The sequence below is a fragment of the Cynocephalus volans genome, chromosome 15, assembly GCF_027409185.1.
Source record: "Cynocephalus volans isolate mCynVol1 chromosome 15, mCynVol1.pri, whole genome shotgun sequence".
In the NCBI taxonomy this organism is placed as follows: Eukaryota; Metazoa; Chordata; class Mammalia; order Dermoptera; family Cynocephalidae; genus Cynocephalus; species Cynocephalus volans.
Genome location: NC_084474.1, coordinates 30,092,073 through 30,105,841, shown reverse-complemented (window position 1 = coordinate 30,105,841; position 13,769 = coordinate 30,092,073). Strand labels below are relative to the sequence as shown.

Below are 13,769 nucleotides of genomic sequence, written 5' to 3'. Positions count from 1 at the left end.
ATTCTATAGTGTAAGTGATGGGAAACCAGTGAAAGACTTTTAAGTAAGAGAATGGTCCAGCATTGGCAAGATGGTGGAAGTCCTGGACCCTCCTTGCCCCACCAAATTCAACAATAATTCATGGGCAGATTCCCTTTGTGAGAAATTTGGAAACTTGTTAAGAGCCTCCTAGGCAATCGGGAAGCCAGCCACACTAAAACTGGTAGGGAAATTCGAGATACTCTTGTGTCATAACCTACCCACCCTCCACCTCCAGCTTCCAGCTTCTCCCTGGGAAGAGAAAGAAGTGTACTATGCTTCCAATGCCCTAGCCTTTCTAGGTTTACCCGAGGACTGGCTTCTGTCTGGCCTGTCTCAGTGCTGACAGGATATGGTGTACTTACCATGGGGCAGTCACCATAACCATTCCCCCCTGGCCCAGCACAGAGTTAACACTTGAAAAGCTCCAGCTCCTGCTTCTTCCTGGGGAGGCAAAGAGGTGCACCATGCATGCGACAACGAAACTTATCTGGGGGCTGCCTGAAGAATTGGCTTCAGTCTTGCTGGTCTCAGAGCACCGATGGGATTGGTGTACTCTAGACATGTGGAGACTGCAAAGAACAAAAAAAGTGAGTTAGACTAGCACGAAGGTTTGAGAGGCCCTCAGAATCTTTGGCCAGGATGATTGGTGAGGGTTTTCTCCAGTATAAGGCCAGTTCATAAAGACTGGGAGAGGTGGCTGTTTTGTCTAGTGTGCAGACAACAACACAGAGAATCAATGAAAATGAAGAAACAGGGAAATATTTTCCAAAGAAAGGAATGAGATATATCTCCGGAAATTGACCATAGTGAAATAGAGAAATGTGATTCACATTACAGAGAATTCAAAGTAATACTCAGAAACATGCTGACTGAAGTCAGGAGAACAATGTGTGAACAAAGTGAGAATTTCAACAAAGAGAGAGTAAACTTTAAAAAGTACCAGACAGAAATTATGGAGCTGAGTATAATAACTGAACTGACAAATTCACTGGAGGAGTTCAACAGCAGGCAAGGTCAAGTAGAAGAAAGGATCAGCAAACTTGAAACTGAAACAGGTCATTGGAAATTAGTCAGAGGAGAGCAGGCTAGCCTCCAGCATTTCCAAGTGTTAGCTGTTATTAATGTTATGTAAAAAAATAGGCTGTAAAGTAAACTAGGGAAATCATGGGTTAAACTAAGTTGAATAGATTTCTGTTTTTCTGGGCTTCTCCATTGTTAATATGCTAGTGTGCATTTTTAGTCCCCCAAAATGGGTATGTGAGTGATGTAATTTGCATTATTTTCCAAATTTATTTATCATGGAACCCTTTTATTTGGGGACTGTGTTATAGAGCACAGTTTGGGAAGTGGACACTGGCGAGACAAGCAGCAGTGAAACATTTTAGTGATTGTTTCAGTAGCCTGGGCGAGGAACGTTGAAGGCTTGAATCAGAGGGTTAATGGCAGGAGAGAGAGGGGTAAGAGCAGGGGCGTTAAGTTGTGTCTGTCAGAGCACATTCTCTCCAAGTGGTGACTTATCAATAATTTTAAAAGATAATATGATTTGAGAGTTGTTAATGTCTGATCAGAAGACATTAGAACAAGCAGTTTGAAATGTGGTTTGAAACTTCTCTGAGACAAATGGTAGTCGAAGGAAAGTTGCTTCTCTGATATGTTTATAAATGCCCAACTGATGACACAGCCCCTGGCTCACTCTTCTTGTTTTCAGAACCTGTCTATGGCCTGGCTTGAACTAATGCACTAGATGATGAAGGGGAAAATTCTAGGAATGTTTGACTGGACATGGTAACTACTTGATTATGGGTGAATGAGAAATGGTTGCCAGGAGTTTAGGTTGGGCCGTGAGCAGATGTATGGTGGTGTCATAAGCTAAGCAAGACAGGATGGTGCACATTTTGGGAAGATGTCCTGTTACTTTTGAGATGTTCATGACTTAGAGTTGTCTGTAGGACATCCTTGTGGAGAAAAGAGGACCAGTAGGCCACTGGATATATGGGCTTGTACCTCTGAAGAGATTTGGACTGAGCCAGCCTTCATTTTACCTTATGTGCTTCAGTTGCTTCCTCTGTTGTTGGGGGTTTCATGTCTCTTTGATGAGATATGAAACACTAAGTTGTGGGTGAAGACACTGTACATTTCCAGTCTTCTTCCCCAGTGTACTTGCGCCCATCAGTCTCCCTTGTCCCTCCACAGCTTTCCTCTCACACACATGTTCCACTAAAACCTCTTCAGTGGATTTTTTAAACTTCTGATTTTGGGAAATTGAAACATACATTATTCACTTCTAAATACAAGCTGCAGGTGCACCTGCAGGTATGAGGAAGATTCTCAATTGTCAGTGTTTCTCATTTTTTTGTTACTATACCAGCTGAAGCCATTGAGTTAATAATGCTATGACATGTTTCTATTTCAATTATTTTAAGTGTAATAACAATGTTCCTTCATTTTATTTGTAGCTCCAAAAGGAATTCTTCATTTGTCTCCTGATGTTTATCAAGAGATGGAAGCCAGCCGCCACAAAGTAATCTCTGGCAATACTCTAGGCTATTTGTCACCCAAAGATATGAACCAACCTTCAAGCTCTTTCTTCAGTATATCTCCCACATCGAATAGTTCAGCTACAATTGCCAGGGAACTCCTTATGAATGGAACATCTCCTACAGCTGAAGCCATAGGTTTAAAAGGAAGTTCTCCTACTCCCCCTTGTTCTCCAGTACAACCTTCAAAACAACTGGAATATTTAGCAAGGATTCAAGGCTTTCAGGTATGAATTAAAAGCAAAAACAAAAAAATAAAACAATTCATTAGCTCCAGTCCTTCATCTCTATCCATCAGAAGGCTCTTTCTTGCTTGCTCATGTGGCTTATATGTCACTTACATTATAAATTATTTAGGAACACAAAGGACAGAAAAAAGAGAGCCATATGCACATGCCTCATTTTCTCCCCTATTTTTGGTTTATCTAGTAATTCTTTTTCTGCCTGGCCATCCTCCATTTTCCTTCTTCTTCTCCTTTTTTAAAAAAATACATTTTCATACTCTGTTTAGTCTTCTGGTTGGTCTTGATTGAGTGCATCTATCTCCTGTCTTCCACAAACAGAAATTCTGCCTTCAGACATTTTGTGTTAGTACTTCACACTCAGTTCTCCCTTTTTTTACATTAGGATTGAGTTTTTCTAATGATTTTACTTTCATAGCAGTTTTGAATTTGGCATTCTATTACTAGTAATGATTCAGGTTCACCATTACAGTACATCTTAGAAGTCTGTTACCTTCTGAGTTAATTAAACATGGTATTTGAACAGTAATGAAATGCTTTCTAGTTGTTTGAGGCATAATAACATATTTATTTTACTGGATCAAGTTTTGAGCCGTCTAGGTAGGGTAACACCTGCCTCAGATGGTACCAACAATTCTGTTTCACTGGGCAATCTAAAACTAGCTTATAGTTTTAACTTAACTTGTTGTGTATGTGAGTTTGGGGATGGAAACTTTTTTTTCCCCTATTTATTCTTTGTTCTCTTTTGGAAAACCCACAAAAACTAATAGTCCTATATGGAGATCAGAGCTTTTAAAAGAATTGTTAATTCTAGGAAGGGGAAATACCTGTGTCCTAATTTCTTAGTTGCCTTGAAAATCATGTACTGAACTGTAATTGCTAACTTGACTGAATGAACTTCAGCTTGCTTGTGTGTAGAAAGAATGTATTTTGCCCCCTCAAATTTCACTGTTTTCATTCCTTTCTCCACCTTAGTCTTATTCCTTGAGACCAAAAACTGTAATTTCCCTTAGGAATGTCTAGAAGATCTGTATTATGTAGAATGATCATGTATTTATAAAAACTTTACATGTTTAGATTATAAAGTGAGAAAGAAGATGATGTGTTTTGGGGGAGTATTTTGCATGTTTGGGGTTTTTTTTCCTTCACAGAACCTTTCTCATTCTTTCAAATTTATTGCCAGGTAGTCATTAGTATTTTTAATTGGACCATTAATATGAAATTAAAGAAGTTGTTACCAATCATTGGCTCTGTCATCTGAAATTTTATACACTTAAAATTATAATTTTAGAATTTGTTTTTGTTGTTTGCCTTTAGAATCACAATAAATCACTTAAAAAAAAAAGACCTTGACTCATAGAAAGTACTGGAAAACTAAATAATTTTTAGTTCTATCTATAATCTGCATAGGATTAATTATAAATAAACTGTGATGAAAAGAAATTTATTGCTTATTTACAAATCTAGTCATTTAGAAATGTCAGAGTGACACTACATTTTTATAGAAACAAAGCACAAATTACATTCAAGCTCTGACTTGATTTTTGCTTTGAGATGTTATTATGGTAGATGTAATTTTGCTGCCAGAAGAACTTGTTAATTTTTTAAATTTGTTTTTATTTGTTAGTTCTTGGCAGTGACAACAATTATAATTTTAACATATCTTCACTTTAGCAAAAATGTAGAGTCTACTTCCCCCATTATTGGCCTGACTGCTAAGACCTTTTTAAAAAGCTTATGCTGAGATTCTATACTCTTATTTATGAACAAGTTAAACATTTCCAAATCTGTGTACTGTGATTTTTACATGCTAATGAATATAAACAGATGGTTTTAAAACATTACTATTCTTCTTTGGTCGAATGAGCTGGTATTTATGTGAAATATTGTGTTGCTGGTGGATTGCAACCTACAGCTGAGCGGTGAACAGAATCTTTGTGGGAAACGGCTTAGTGTCCTGTCACACAGAGAGCCCATCTTCATAATGTTATGGTAGAAGGTTCTTTGTGGTTAAGAGTTTTAAAGCCTATTTCTTTGTAGGTAACCTTCTCAGGTGTATTTACCTGGTAGAAAAACATGTAGATTGTTTCTGTTTCTTAAATGTTTTAATTGGACTGTAGTTTAGAAATTATAGGACCAGCTTGTTATGGATTATATGCTATTCTGTTACTTTTACTTCTGGAATTTAAAAACAATAAATTCTTTTTCTGTGATTCTAGGTTAGTACCTTTTTTATTTTACTGCACACTGAACAGATATTATTGCTTATTGAATATTGTGTAAACCCTTCTTTGGCCTTCCTTGCTCATTGCAATTTGATTTAAGCCTGCCAGAGCTATTGTATGTGACGGCTATATTGTATTACAAAGTAAAAATACGTGAATGTATTGAAAATGAAGTTGTTTTAACTTTTAATTTTTTTCATTACTCAGTCTTTAATTGAAATTTATAAATTATAAAAAGCGAATTTTCTTACCAGAATGTAGGTATTAAGCTCACATCCTTTTGTTTAAATCTACAAAAAGAGTAAAATTATTATACAATTAAAGTTATTATTAATAAAGCTGACTTCACAGAGCAGAATGTGACTGAACATTTGCACATTCTCAATAATTCTTTTTTCCTTGTGTGGATTCACCAAAAGTTTTTATCATGTTTTAGAGGCAAGCCTTTTGGATTTCTGTCATAAACGAATGTTTCTTTCTTTGAAGATTTATTGAGTGAATTTTAATTATCTTCTTTTAAAATCTGAACATTCTTATTGATTTATTACTTTTTAGGAAAAAAAATTTACGTCAGTAGTTCTGTGAACCTCAGACTTTGTCCAGCACAGACAGTATGTTTTTATAATTTCTACACATTTCATAAAAACTCATTCGAAATCACAGTCATACCATAGTGTTTCATGGTTCCTTATTGTGTACTTTGATGCTCCTTAATTATAATGCCAAAACGTTCCAAAATCATTCAGCTTTTTAAAGAAGATTGCTTTGGAAAAGACATTCTTAAAATGCTGTGCATTTGAGCTAAAGTAGAATTTGTTTTATGTTGTACTTTACATCGTTCTAAGCTTTTACATCTTTAATATGCTTTTCCATACTAATTGTATTAGAATCTCTTTTTACAACTAAAAATAAGAAGTTTTTTGTTTAAATGAGTCATTAGACAAATTGTTAGATTGGAAATGAAAATGAATTATTTCAGTAAATTGTCCTTTCTAGATGGATTGAATTTCAGTTTGCTATTCTGTGCTCTTCCTAGTGATGACCATCCGTTGTGCAGTGTTGTCTGTGAAGCTTTCGCTATAAAATATGACAAACTTGGTTATTTTTTTCCTCACATAAATAATATAAAAAGCATTGGTGTTTTAGTTAAGTCATAATTAGTTTCTTTTCCAAAATCAAAGAGTGTTTTACAGATGGGCTTTTCATTATTGTGAGTTCTAGATGGTGGTGCCATTTCCAGCAAGATGAGAAGGTCTAATTAAAAAGTTTCTTTTCAAATATAATTTACCCTTGGTGTGTTTCAACTTAGATATGTCTCCATTTGTGGAGTTTTACTATGATTGTAGCAGGCTTCTTTTATAGTTATAGGCTTCTTCTAAGTATTTATTTTTAGCAGTATGACCTTGGTATAGATTACATTAAGATGGAGTTTGCGTGGCTGGGTTTCCTGAGAATTAAACTTTTTCCTTTTTCTTCTTTCTCATCTTCCCTAAACCTCATGTTTTGTGATCCGTATATTTATCATCAAAATAGCTTTTTTTAGCTTCTTTAAAAAAAAAAAAAAAAAAAAAACGAATGAGGTATCCATTTTTTAAAAGACCAATATAAGTACAACTTTGTAGATTTCCAACAGGAGAATATGGAGAAAGAAATCATGCATATACATATACACCCCCACTTAGAAACATGTTTTTCCTCTATTTTTAATTTGTCCTTGAAACATAACTTACTGTATCACTTCTGATCCCAGATTTTCATCTAGGCTATTATACAAATGGTAGTATAATGTGATGAGAAATTACTTAGGCTACCATGAGCAAATATTTGTGGGTTTGGCATGAGATCAGCAGATGCTGCTCTGATTTGCAGTTGCTCCTTTAAAATCCCTCTTGAATTTAGCCTCTACTACTTGTGAAATACCCTGGGAAGATTAAGTCTGTATTTGAACTGTCCCAAAGGCTTGCTGTTTCTATAGTGACACTAAAACTCGGGTTTTTTCTTTGAATGGGCAGCCCAGGTTCATGCAAACTGACCTATTGTATCTGGTATCTTTAGACCTTCATATGCTGGCCAAACCCCCAGGGGTATGCAAACTGCATATCACATAACTGTACTTTCATAAGAATCAGTGGAATTATACATCAACTCATTTTGCTGAAATTTTAAACTCTGTGGAAAAAAAATATTACATTTAAAGAACTGAACTCTTGATGCATGTAAAAACGCACTGTGATGAATAACAGTAATACATTTAAGAATAAAGCAGGCCTGAGTAAAACAGTGCATTATTACTATATAAACTATTTGACTAACCACACCCTAAATCATGGCAGTATAAAACTATAGAACTCAATAGGACAAAGGCACTCATCTTGAACCTTGGTGCACCAGCCCGTATATAGTGACACACAAAAGATAAGAAAAGGTAATGTACAAACACAGTGAGCCTTTCCTACCACAGAAGCTTTGATGTGTATCTGAAATGAGCCACCATGGTGCAGGAAAAAATGGCTCTCATTGTGTGGCCTCTCCGAGTAAAACTATCTGTAGCTTATCCTGTTTATATCAGAAAAGATTTCAGCTCAACATGAAAATTCTATTTGAAATTATTTGAAAACCAAGTTTTTGAAGAAAAAAATATTTTTTATTTAAAGGTAGATTGTTTTCTTTTGCTAGGAAAGGTTGGCGATTATGTGATTTTTACTTAATGATGTAAGATTAATTGTAAAACTCATCAGGTGGCTGGCACCTGTGTACCTAAGTCATGTTGAAATGACTCCAGCTTTGTCTTTCCTCCATTATTCAGCCAATTCTAAAGAGATTTTTTTCACAGATGACAATGGCTAAAATTTTACATGTATTGTTCTCTTTTTACCCAAGGCAACTCTTAAGACAGAAAACAGTATGTGGAATACTGTAAAAGCTTTCTGCGTGTTCAAACTGGTCTAACATACCAGGGGCATGCTTTATTTAGGAGATATATAGGTAAACAAGGGAAGGAAACTGACGTTTATTGATTGACTCATTATATATCAGTCAGTGAAGTAGGCATTATATATGTTATTTCAGAAATTCTTGATACATTCTTACAAGTTTTTTTTATTTTAAACCTGCTATGTAATATTAATATATAATATTTGAAGACTGATCCATGTAAGTAAGACTAGTGTATGGTTGTGGTCCATGGTCTCCTAGATATTGGTTTTAGTCATAGGTTTTATTAATAAATTTATTTTTGCCCTCAACTACATAAACACGAGTCTGAGTCATTAAAAATTCTGACTCTTGAGTCAGAAGCAATGTTGGATTTTATTCTAAAATGAAATTTTACATGTTAATACACATTTGAAACTATACAAGTAAAACATCATATTAATAATGTAGTTTATTAATCATATATTGATCATCATATTAATAATGTAGTTTATTTTCCCATATGGAATTATTAGTTGATTTTAAACCTTGACAGGTTTTAGATTCTATAAAGTTCTTCCATCTTAAAAAAAGCAGATTTAACTGTCAGAGAAGATAGATATTTGAAAAACTCCCAAGCTGTTTTTATCTGTAGTGTTGTCATTTTTTTTTTTTTTTGAGTACAAGAAAAGTACAGAATTATGTCCTAAAGTGGAGCATTTGAGAAAACAAGGACCATTGCTAAAAAATGATAGGAAATTCACAGTTTAAAAAACTCTTTTTAAGGGAAAAATAGTACATTATGAACAGTTTTCAATAATTTTAGCATGTATGTGAAGATTAGTTGAATATGAAGTTAATCTCGCTGTAGACTGTCATCCCTTTGAACACTAGAATTGATTCAGCTGAAGAACAGAAAATGGAACATTGATCACTGTGGGTAAATACTTATTGAGTTCCTATGGATGCTGGTAGCATGTTAAGCACAGGGCACAGGAGGAGTTATGGTCAAGTTGGGTAAATAAAACCAGTATTTAGAAGAATAACCACTACCACAAATTAGTCCTATCTACAGAGATCAGTGTTCAAACATTATGTAACAGTTTGATAAAAATAATTAAGAATTTATAGCATGCTTCATGAAATAGTGTATGTAATGCTTGCCCCACATAATAAGTGTCATATAAGTGTTACCTGATTAAGTGTTAACTTGAGGTGTGGTTAGCGATGTCAAGAATCATGAATGGGAATGAACAGCCCATTCAGCCCTTAATGACTGAAGGAATTAGGGAAGAATTCATAGTGAAGGGAACATTTGGATAAGTTTTAATGAGTACATAGAATTTTAAGTTGGATAAGAAAAAAAAAGAATTGCAGGCAGAAGAAGCAAAGTACTGAAGACATAAAAGGGCATGGTGTTTTAGAACATGTTTAAAGTGGAAATGGCTGGTGAGGAGGCTGAAACGATGTGTTTTGTTGGGAGTTTGAATTTTTTTAACCTTTAGGCGGAGACCACTGACTTATTTTTAAAAGGGTAGTGATATGATTGGTTTACAGAAAGATAATTCTATAAGCAATGTGAGAGATGAACTAGGCAAAAACGAGAGAGTCTGGTAGCAGAAAGACCAATTAGAGTGGTTTATGTGAAACCACGAAAGAAAGAACAAAGATTGAATTGAGACAGAGCTAGTGGGCTTAGAGGAGTGGGGCTAAGGTACAGTTGTCTAGGGTACAGTTAAGAAAATTAAATCATCTCTTGTGCTCACTTCTGCGAGATGTTTTCACTAGCCTGGCTAGGGTGGACAGTAGATTTACATGTGTTCAAGAGTAGATAGAGACCATTTGAGGAGTAAGTGAGGTAATGTGAATGTGAGGTGTTCTATGCAAGGTTTTCTTTTTGGTATGGATGAAATGAATAAACTTAGAGGAAATTAATGAGTTCCATATTAAACATGTGGAATTTGACTTACCTGTGGGACATCCAAGTAGAGTTGTCCAATAGGCAGTTGAAATGGGTGTGGTGATCAGTAGGAGAGGATAGGATGTACAGATTTGTGAGTTAACCAGTATATAGATGTTATTGAAGCCATTGGAGTAGTTAAGATTGACCAGGGAAAGTGGACAAAGGCTTAGGAGAGATTCCTGATGAATACTAACATGTAAGGGATTCATTTTTTCATCAATTCAACCAGTATATACTGAGCACCTCCCGTGGGCCAGGTATTTCTTGGCACTGAGGATATAGCACGAATGTGACAGTCAAAGTTTCTGTCCTCGTGGACCTAATGTTAGAATGGGAGTTGGGAGGGGATGGGGATAGGAAGGACAGGACAGATGGAAGGGCAGGTAATTGCATCTGAACACATATGTTAAATTCAAGTGGTGTTAAGCTCCTAACGTAACAATTGCTTGGAAGTTAATTAATTGTGAGATTAATGTCAGAGATAACTATACTTTTCAAATGTTTTTGTCTACCTTATTGAGGTATAATTTACATACAATAAAATGTGCCCATTTTAATTTTATGGTTTATTTTTGAAAAATGTAAGCAATCATGTGACTACCACCACAATCAAGATGGTCTATTTCCATCACTACAAAAAATTTTCTTGTGCCTCTTTGCAGCTGGTTTTCCTCACCTCCCCTTCAGACAACTACAGTATCCTTTCTGGCAAAGATTAGTTTTACTTTTTCAAGAATTTCATGTAAAGAATTTCATGAAATCATACAGTATGCACAGTTTTGTATCTGGCTTATTTCAGTTAGTATAATATTTTTGAGATTTATCCATGTTTTGTTTATCAGTAGTCTCTTTCTTTTTATTGCTAAGTACTAGTCCATTGTATGGATATGTCCCACAAATAATTTATCAGTTTACCTGTTGATGGACATTTGGGTTGTTTTCAGTTTGGGCTATTATAAATAAAGTTGTTTATGAACATTCATGTCCAAGATTTTGGGCAGACATGGGTACAGTACTTTTGGAAATATACCTTGGAGTAGAATTGCTGGATCACATGGTGAGTGTATATACAATTTTATAAGAAACTCTCGGATTCTTTTTCAGTGTGTTATATCATATTACAATCCTACCAGCAATGTATGAAGGTTCCATACATTAATATGGTTAAGTCTCATTCTATTGAGGTTATAGTGGTATCTCATTGGTAGTTTAGTTTATATTTCACTGGTGACTAATGATTATGAGTTGCTTTTCATGGCTTATTGGTCATGTGTGTGTCTTTGTGAAGTCTCCATATCTTTTGTCCGGTTTCTAATTGGGATTTTTTTTTCTTCTAATTGATTTATAAGAATTCTTTATATCCTGGATATAAGTCATTTGTATTACAAATATTATTTCCACATTTGTGATTTGTCTTTTTGTTACCTTAATGTTATCTTAGAAAAGCAGTTTTCAGTTTTGATAGAGTGAAATTTTCAATTCTTTCTCAGTGGTTTATAAACACCTTTTTGGTCTTATATAAGAAATCTTTGATTACCCTAAGATCACGAAGATTTTTTTCTTACATTTTCTTATAGACATTTTATGATTTTAGCTTTTATGTTTAATTCGAAGATCCATTTAAAGTTAATTTTTTAGTGAAGGTTGATGTTCATTTTTTCTCATAGGATAGCCCGTTTTGGCATGAGGTATTTGATGTATTGTCTTTTCTCTAGCTGTTGTCGAGGTCTTCTGTTTATCTTCGGTTTCACCAATTTTACTGTGCTATGTCTGGGAATGTTTTTAATCCATCTTGGGATTTATTTAGCTTCTGAGAACTATAAGATAATGTTTTTTATTTTATTTTATTTTTTTACCAGTTTTGGAACGTTTTGGGCCACTATTTTTTCAGAAATTTTTTCTACTCTTTTCTCTCTTTTCTCTCCATTTAGAACCCCGGTTGCACATATATTGAACCTGTTGATATGGTCACACAGGTCTCTAAGGCTGTTTATTTTTCTTTAGTCTTTTGGATTATGTAATTTCTATTGACCTGTCTTCAAGTTTACTGATTCTTCCCTCTTCTCTAATTTGCTCTTAAGCCCATGTAATAAATTTTTTTTATTATTGTATTTTTCACATCGAACATTTCCATTTTTTTAATAGTTCCTTTTCTCTGTTGAGATTCTGATCTGTGCAGTTACTGAGATCATTTTTAAAAAAAATTCCTTGAACATCTTTTTTTTAAAAAAAAAAGATGACTGGTAAGGGAATCTTAACACTTGGTGTTGTCAGCACCACACTCTCCCAAGTGAGTGAACCGGCCATCCCTGTGTAGGGATCTGAACCCGTGGCCTTGGTGTTATCAGCACCACACTCTCCCAAGTGTAGCCACAGGCCAACCCTTGAACATCTTTTTAATAGCTGCTTTGAAGTTTTTGTCAACTAAATTTAACATTTGGGCCCATTAGTAACCAGTTTCTTTTGACAGTTGTATTCATAAGCATGGTTGACCCTTTCCTGTTTTTTGCATGTTTTTAATTTTTGTTTGAAAAATGGAGATTGTAGACAACATGTTGCAGCAACACTGGAACATCTTTTCTTCTGAAGATTAATGTTTTTGTTTTGTTTTTGTTTTTTAGCCTAGTACTCAGTTAAGTTGCCTAAACTAAAACTGCAAGCTTTGTCTTCTACATGGTGATATCCCTCTGCTGATTATATCCACTCAGTTCTTTCACCTTCCAGCTACAGCTTTTTCTCTTGTGGTCTTCCCTGTGCCTACATAATATAATTGTAAGCCAATTATTTGGGCTGAGTTTATGCTTAGGTTTTGGGGCCCACACTCTGCCTTTCCTAGCTTCCAGCATTTCCCCCCCTAAATTTTCAGCTGATTTGTCAGGCCTAGGTCCACTGATACTTCAAGCTAGTAAAGCTTTAGCTTTCTGTCATTTGAGCCATTCCGGATTGGGACTACACTCAATCCAAAGAGAAGCAGACTTTCAAATCTCAACTGATTCTCTCTGGTTTCTGCCTGCTTTTACATTGGGCCCTCTAGAGTCTCCCCAAGCATATGAAGTTGAGCAGTTAGCTAGAATTTCTTCTCTAAATGTCTAGCTCTTCTGCCAGTCCTAAACTCTTCTGCCTCCTGCAGAAGGCAGTTGTCCACACCAGCAGAACTATAGGAAGCAGGGGTGCCCTCAGGCAAAAAAAAAACCCCAAACAAAACCAAAGCCATAAACTCAAAAGTCTTAGGCCATATAGTTTTGATCTTTTGAGGGAAAACTCTGCTCTGGTATCTGCCTGATCTTGATCACATTCCAGTGTCTTCGAATATTTATTCTTTTATTTTGTCTAGATTTTACATTGATAATCTGTAGTAGGCTTTGTCTAGTGAACTCATTCTTTCATTACCAGATGCTGTATCTTTACCAATTGTTTTTAGGTATCTATTGAATTGACCCATTAATTAATTACTAACCAATAATCCTGACATCTATCCAAATAAAATAATTCAAAATATGGGAAAATCTATAAATAAAAGATGCTCAGTTCATAATTGATTATATAGAAAGACATTTATTCTCTCACAGATCTGGAGGCCAGAAGTCTGAAATCAAAGTGTTGGCAGGGTTGGTTTCTTCTATGGGCTCTCAGGAAGAATACATTTTGTGCCTCCATTCTAGCATCCTTGTGGCTGCCAGGAATTCTTGGTTTTCCTTGGCTTGTTGATTCATTATTATAATCTCTGCCTTTATCTTCACATGGCTTTCTCCTTTGTGTCTGTGTATTCTGCTTTGTTTCTCTTATAAGGAAACTTGTTATTGGATTTAGGGCCTATCCTAAATTTAGGATCATCGCCTCTTAAGATCCCTAATTTAATTTAATTACA

The 13,769-nt window shown here is 35.1% G+C and overlaps 1 protein-coding gene across 12 annotated transcripts in view; it reads left to right on the top strand.

Annotated features, from left to right (window-relative positions):
- Positions 1–13,769, top strand: part of STAU2 (staufen double-stranded RNA binding protein 2) — a 290,691-nt gene that overhangs the window by 176,265 nt on the left and 100,657 nt on the right. For all 12 annotated transcript variants that reach the window (XM_063079352.1, XM_063079356.1, XM_063079350.1 and 9 more), the window contains one exon: positions 2,478–2,785. In XM_063079352.1, coding sequence (XP_062935422.1) covers positions 2,478–2,785 — 308 coding nt within the window. The remainder of the gene's footprint in view (positions 1–2,477; positions 2,786–13,769) is intronic.